The 7,774-nt window shown below is 47.4% G+C and overlaps 1 protein-coding gene across 5 annotated transcripts in view; it reads right to left on the minus strand.

Annotated features, from left to right (window-relative positions):
• Positions 1–7,774, minus strand: part of DLC1 (DLC1 Rho GTPase activating protein) — a 371,700-nt gene that overhangs the window by 40,331 nt on the left and 323,595 nt on the right. For 2 of the 5 annotated variants that reach the window (XM_005864067.2, XM_014537902.1), the window contains exon 1: positions 7,449–7,768. The exons of 1 other annotated variant lie outside the window; for it this stretch is intronic. In XM_005864067.2, coding sequence (XP_005864129.1) covers positions 7,449–7,485 — 37 coding nt within the window. In that variant the 5' untranslated portion in view covers positions 7,486–7,768. 2 more of the 5 variants (XM_014537904.1, XM_014537903.1) reach the window with 2 other exon arrangements.

The raw sequence follows: 7,774 nt of genomic DNA on the forward strand, positions 1-7,774 counted from the left end.
TTGCTCAGTCCCCCTTCTCACTGACAACCTAAAGAACAGGTTTCATTTCTACTGTCAGTTCCCAGGTTTACTATCAATTTCACAAACACATTATTCTTCCTCTCAAAAGTCAGAACAATAGTACTGCTTTAAGCCCTGATTTTCTAAATTCACTTTTAAAGCATTAACTGGTTTCAGTGCAAGTAAGAACTGGAAGTTTGGGGAGTTTTCTTTTTAAGTTTTTTTTCCTTTTCCTGCTTGAAGTTTGGAAGCAGATATGTTGCTTTCTAGTAAAAAATATTCCTAGAAATCATCTAAAGTGGGGAAAGGACCCATTTTTCCCAATGATGTGATGACAACTTAATAAATAGCTTCGCCTCGAAAGAAGGGAATCTTGGGAGGCCCGCCCTGCAAGCCTGTACCTGGGATTAAGCACATGCGGTGACACTCGGCAAATGCAAAATTAAATCATGTGAAATCCCCTTTGGGGATCATTTAGTTCGAGCGTCTGCAAAATGCTGTTTTTAACACAAACCAAAGAAAGGCAAGTAGCTCACATAAAAACATACATGCTCTTCCCTTGCAAGATAAAGAGCTCAGCATTAATTCGAGCCCATGTAGGACATGGTTTTATCAGGCACTCCAGGCTTGAGCTGATCCAATTACTTCCAGGAACAGAAAGTATCTCCCAACAAATCAAAGTTGGCACTGACTACCCAGCACAAAGAAGTCCAACTGAAACGAAAATAAACTGTTAAGGAAATGAATACTGCATCATCACCTCTTTCGATTTCGATTCGTTTATACATTCGAGTACATACACACATTTTTAGTTTCTATATCAAATACTTATGCCTTTCAAACCATGCATTGAAGCCCTTTAAAGATGATAACTGCATAGATTAAGAAGGCAATCTGAAGAAACAATCTAAATAATACTTTTAAGAGCCCTTATTTTTCGAGCTTTTTTTTGTGTAAAGTGATGCATCTGTGTTAGGATTATATAGTCCATTTCCTTTATTGTTTAAGGCAAATGCCTTGTTACAAACCTAAAGTAACCCTACCATCTCCATCATTAAAGGCTGGCAAGCACATCGATTCTTCCTTTTAACATGTTAACTAGCTAACTCTACTAAGGTCCCACCCACCTACCCCCAATCTTTGGTTTTTGCCCTAAATTCTAGAGTGCTATAGCACAGGAAATAGAGAAAATACTGTGCAAATCGTACTGCTACAAAAACCCGTAAATTAGAAATAAAGGGAATAGTGAGGAATTCTAAAGAAACTGTTCATCCATATTTCAGATAATTCTGACAAAGAGGAAAAAAGAAAATCAAGAATCAAATAAAAAAATCAAGTTGCCTTATTGGACACCAGTGAAAACACAGGGCAGATCATGGTCAATATAAGCCATCTCTAGCCATTCCTATGTCTAACCTCAAACAGGTAATGCTGTTCAATTGGACTGTTTTGTGCCAAAAAGTATTTTCAAAGGTATTACTGTCTTTTAAGAATTATTTTCATCAAAATTACTTATAACACCCCCTCCTCCCCACAACTCATAGCATCTAATGGTGAAATTTTGGTTCAGGTACTCCTATCTAGTTTAGGAACCCTTCTGGTTTGATAACTGAAGCATTTTCCCTACAAACACATTAAGGTCCTCATGTTGCTGCTATTCCCGCTTTGTTGTCACATCTGACAGGAAGGGGTATGAAGTTCCATTCAATTCGCAGGTGACCTTGGCCTAGTCACTGAACTTCCCCACTTCTCAGCAGGGAAGAGAGGCAATGTTTTTCCAGGCTGCTTTGCAAAGTTCTGGAATTTCCCATGCAATGACTTTTACAAACACAAGGACTAGACAAGATCCCTTTTTCACACTCTACAGTTTGAAACAGAAAGTTGCGCGGAGAGGGTCCCTTAGGAGTCCATGGTTTCCCCAGATGCGGGAGGTGGCGATGACTTCCGAATTTCGGCATCTTCCATCTACTTTATCACCTGGATGTGACAAAAGGCACAGCGTGGCTGTGGTGCAGCCCAGCGCGGGGCCACAGGCCTTCTCACCTCCAAGGCCCTTCCTCTCTCTCCAGCTTCCTGAGTGCAGCCGCCTGGGAAAGGCTACAACCTCAGGGTGTGGAAAACTTTTGTCCCTCAGACATCCTCCAGGGACTCCCGCAAGAAGGAAGGCGCCTTTCTGACAAGTCAGGAAGCAGCCTCCAGTCCTCTCCGCAGGACACTCGGAGGCGGGGCGGGGAAGGGAACAAAACGTGGATGGGAGGTGACAAAGGCCTGAGGACTGGCTTCACCCACCTCAGCCTTCAGTGAGCTTTTGATTTTCCTCCTTGGGGGTGTGTGCGTGTGTGTGTGTGTGTGTGTGTGTGTGTGTGTGTGTGTGTGTGTGTGAGAGAGAGAGAGAGAGAGAGAGAGAGACCTGAAAAGGCCACCAAGGAGAGGCATATGTGAATGGAAAAGGAGCTTACAGAGCTTTCCACGGTGAAATGCAGTCAAGTAGCCGAATAAAAACTAAGGATGAATGATTAAGAGAAACTGATTTCTCTATGTTTTGGCTTGACTTCAGTTAAGTTTTCACATTTTACCATTGGGTGCCCAAGAACATTAGTTCCTACTCGGCAGGCATTTTCATGATGCCATTCAAATGTCTTCAGCTTCATCTGCGAGATCATTCCCCCTTAGACATATTATTTAAAAAGACTGTCACCGAAGAGAGCATATCCGGGGCAGTCAGCACAGGCTAGACTACGGTACCAGACCCCTTGTCTACACGTCAGAGACAGAGGCTCACTCTCCATCCACTGGGCTTCCAGAGAAGGGGTGCAAAACCGACTGCTTTTCTATCCGGAACCCCAACACTGTAGCTCCCCACCTCGGAGCTCAAGTCCCCTAGGACACTGCTGCTACTGCAAGGCGCACGATGCCAAGTGACAAATACTGTTTCCTAAACAGAATCAACTCCTGACATATACATCTCCCTCAGCTGGGACTCACACACACAGCTGGTTGAAAACCTAGGTGTGCCAGGTAGTGAGTGACGTGGCCAAGCCTCAGAGTCCTCTCACCTGTGAAAGGGAGACCCGCTGTATCTGCTTTGTGGTGCGGCAGCAAAAAATAAATGTGACCATGAATGCAAACACGACCCATTTTACTTCTGTAATATTAATACTATCTTGTCAAAAGTCTGCACATCTTTTATAAAACTTCAAAAAGGAGTGTCCATAATAGAGAAGGCTGAGTGTTTCTTGTGAGCGACTCTAACAGTATATAGGCCAAGTGTGCAAGGCTATAAATTTCAATGGCAAGGAGGGAGTAGCTAGTGAGAAAAATGCAAAGGCAGCGTCGACCTAATTAAAGAACCCCAGCGGGACTACTCCCTAGTCCTTATCCTTGATCACCATAATCCTTTACAATAACATGGGTCCCCCAAGCAAAAGTGTAGACAGCCCTTCTCAGCTGGGAATCTTCCCCCTTTTACATTAATTAGATTTCTGACTAATTTGAGGGTGAAAGAAAACACCACTGATTGCATTCACACCAGCAACCCATGCCTAGAGAACATCCTTTAACCCTACAGCACCATCTTCTTAAAAGAGGAACCACCCCTCACGTCTTTAGGTCCTCCATAGGCAATGGCCACAGAGTCGGCTATAAGGACAGTTGTGAGTGGCTCCCGAAAAGCATTTTCCTCCTAATTGCACAGCCGCAGAAAAGAGGACCATGGGACTGTGCTTTCTGGGACAGAGTGTTTGGTTCTCTGCACTTTACGGTTGGGCATCAGTTCACCTCCACCTCCACAGCGAGAAAAATCTGGGCCTTAAGAGCTGTGTATAGATACTTCCTTTGCATTGTAGACCTACTGCTCCCAAGTAAGTCTCTTAGGGGTAAATCCTGCTCAAATGAGCACTCAGAGGAATGACTAAATTCAGAAATTAAATTTTCTCTCCTCCGCTGGATCTCAATTCATATCATTCTAATTACTGGACTATGCAAACATGAAACACGAAAATCTCCTTTCTCCCCAGGTCTGCTTTATAATTTCAAGCACAGGCTTTGGCATTATGTGTGCCTTGCTGCTAGCTACATCCTGGGGCCAGGTTTTGCTAGAATGTTCTAAAGCAGCAATTTACACCTTTTCATCTCCTGGCACAAAACTAAAATTACTAAAATTCTGCAGCACACCAAAAAAAAATAAATAAATAAAAAAAATATATATATATATTCCCAATCTGACAGTATAGTTTTGAATCAGTCACACCGGATGGCCATTGTTGGGTTGGCTGTTGTCATTTTTTTATTTGACTATCTAAGGGAAAATAGGTCAGTGCCCCTGACTGAATAGTCAGGTATTAAACGTTTTAAAAATTCTTGCGGCACACTGGCTGAAAAGCACTGTTCTAAAGCACCAAGTATTCAGTCTTTAGCGATCTGGCAACAGCCAGGGAGGAAAGGGAAACATCTGAAGTTATTTTTACTTTTGCAAGTCTTCTGGCTATACAGGGTGAATGCTAGGGTGGGTCAAGTATTGTCTGGAGCCAGCCAGGGTCTTTTTTCCCCCCTCCTCTCTGCATGGCCTCATTTCCGTCTTCCTGTTGCTAGGAAGGAGAACTAAGCATGAGAAACTCGTGTTTACAATACTGGACCATCCTGTCCAGCACAAGGCTCTCTTCAGAACAGTACCGCTCACTTTACCCGCTGTACTCTACATGCCCCTGTCTTCTGGCCCAATTCACCTCCACCCTTCCCTGGGTATTTTTCAAATGGCATATTTACTCACCTAAGTCATAAAAATACCACTCTCACTTGAGCATTGCATCATGGCTTAAAATCTCCATGGGGACACCAAGGGAAACCCAAGTACTTATTTTTGTATCTGAAACCACCTCTTGGAATCCCACCAAGCCTCTGACTGGCAGCATCTCACTGGGGCCCGCCACATCCCCTATCAGCCCCCACACTAATTCTACAAATAAGAGTTTGAGAACAATTTTCACCCACTCACAGCAATAACTTGTTCAATCATAACAAGTTTTTCTGTTAATATGGTATCTTTTCCAGCAGCAACCAAACATCCTTTTTAAATGTAAAAACATCCTTAAACCATATTTGAAATGCAGTATAGAACATTAACAAAATAAAAAAATAAATAAAAAAAAAGAAAGGCTTTAGAGGTTAAAGTGCAACCGGCCTCTCACCTTTGCTCCACAAATAGAGTTAAATCTTTTGACGGGACCAGTGTACTAAAACTTGGATCGCTGCCTACAACTAGCCATAGTTAACTACCCGTCCGTTCAAACTTTTCACTTGAAGGCACCTCAGTGGTGTTTCTCATAAGATCTACAACTGGGAAGTTGAGACACATGGAAGTCACCCAAACCACTTTTCCCATCCACTCGATGGAAAGATTGAAATTGGGAGCTACTTATTCTGATTCTGCAGAGCTGGGAAACCGGGTCAGTCCCTTTGGGTATAAGGTGTCACACGCTCAGCTTGAATTGGAGTAAGCTCTGTTTTGGTCAAAAGCAAACTTTGAAAGGCAGCGGGAGAGAAAGTCAGTCTGCTGTGCTTCATTTTAAACTCTGAACAGTAGTGCTAATCATAAAAGTATGCACCCAGGCCGGGGCCACGCTGTAAGTCCGGCACGCTACAATAAAAGTTAATACGAGCAATCGCCAACATTTTCTCCGAAAATGTCTTGAAATAACTTCTGAGTGTACATCTGCTAACTATTTGACACTCAATCTCCAGGATTTTAGTTCTTCGACCAGGGGGGCTGTTGACTTACAGGGCACCCCTCCGACCATCTGCTGTAGTCTGCAAGCCAAGATGGCACTGGGTGCCTCCACTAGTTCCACACGTATGGTCTGCAAATGATCCCGCAGGGGACCAGATGGATGCTGAGCTAGTCAACCTCTTGGAGCTGTGGATAGATTTACATTCAGAGTTCTGCTGGGCTATTATTTTCCCTCATCCTTTCAGCAGAGTTTGGGGGGGGGGGGGTGTAATTTGAGACTCAGTATTCCTCTGTCTCCAGAGCTGTTTTTTTTTTCTACCCAAATGCGTCATAGATGCCACCCTCGTGAATCTTTCTGCAGCGGATGGCTGTGTCTAGGCTGCATACCTTCATTACCATGGCTGAGCCAGCCTCGGAATCCCGAGAATGAACCCATTTGCTAACCAGGCTGAGTGTATCAAGACTCACTCACAGCTGGCGTGGGACAAGGCTTCCTTCTCCACAGAGCAGACTGACCAGACACAGGGGTTTCCTTCTACAACAACCAGCATAAACTGGGTGGTTGTGGAACATCAGCACCAGACACGGCTCCGATTCGCCAGCCTCCCTCCCCCGGGCTCCACTCAACTCCCCTCGTGACAGGGGCTGAGCTCTGGAAAGACACATAGCAGGGCCGGCTGGCTGCAGCCAAGGGTGCACCTCCTTCGGCAGGATCAAAAGCTCGTCCGGCCCGTGACGTCGGAGGTGGGGACAAGGTCACAGGGGTGGCAGGGCTCCAAAAGGCCGTCGCCTGGCTCCGAGGGAAAAAAAAAAAAAAAGAAAAAAGCCGGGCCGGGAGGCGTGCTTCCTTCCTTTCGCTGGCCCCGGGACCCGCTCTGCGCGGGCGCCCCCTCCGGGGCCAAGGGCGTGGGCATCTCCGCGGGACATTTTGCGAAACCGATCAACGCCCCAGCCCGTGAAGTCAGCTCCACGGCAGCCCTGCCAGCACATACCCCTCACGCGCAGACCAACGGCGGGGCTGGAAAGAGCTTCAACACGCTCCAGGGGCGCACCATCAGACTCAGATTTTCTGAGTTATTTCAACAGAACGGTTTGAAATGAAAACAAGTTTTTGATTAGCTTACTTTCAGGTTTTTTAAAAAAATTCCAAATGCCGCCACGATCTCAACGTCCCTAAATAATGAACGTTCCTTCCTATGGCGAAGGAAAGCAAGTACCGGGAGAAAAGATACTAGAAAGCGGTCACGCCGAGCACGGTCGGTCCTCGGAGTCAGAGGCCATCACCGCCTGGTTATTTCCAGCGGCCCCGCGCCCCACGCCTGGCCAGGCACCCCCAGCCCGGCCCTAGGTCCCGAGCCCCAGCAGGAAGTGAACGTGGGCTTCGCTTCATTAGCCGCGGTCTCCTCCCCCGCCAGCCCGCAGCCCTTCCCGGAGCCCACGGGACGCGCCAGCCAGTGAGTCCCGGGCAATGCGACCCCAGGAGACATTACCCGAGATTAAGACCTCTCCCCCCACCCCCAAACCCCTTGTGTTGCCCACACTCCACCTCCTCCACTCCAAGAAGCTCGGGCGACTCGGTCCCAAGCCTCCTCGGAAAGCGTTTCAAAAGCACAGAGCGCCAGGCACCGACTTGACAAGGTGGCGTGACATTTCCTCCGCGGCGGGTCCCTTCCGCAGCTGGCTCCCGCAGCTGGCCCGACGGCAAGGCACAAGTCTAGCTTACGTGTTAGGATCATGGTGTCCGGCTTCTTTCTGCACATCAAGTGCGACGGGGGGCGGCAGGAGCACAGCGGGGAAACCGAGGTAGCCCGACACACCTGGGCTTCCGCGCCGCCACCCACGGCTGCACCCAGGACGAGCGCCCCAGCGGTCCTCAGCGCATCCTGGCTCGCCTCTCGGTGCCACTCGCCGCGGGCCCAGAAAGAACGCAGGGCTTTTCAGAGGTTGAAAGGGGAGGGCGCTCAGAGAACCCGGCGAGGAGCCCGGGATCGGTTACTCCGGCCACGAAGATCGGCCATAGCCGGGGCAGCAGCGAAGCGCACTCGCACA

Source organism: Myotis brandtii, unplaced genomic scaffold, assembly GCF_000412655.1.
Source record: "Myotis brandtii unplaced genomic scaffold, ASM41265v1 scaffold185, whole genome shotgun sequence".
NCBI lineage: Eukaryota > Metazoa > Chordata > Mammalia > Chiroptera > Vespertilionidae > Myotis > Myotis brandtii.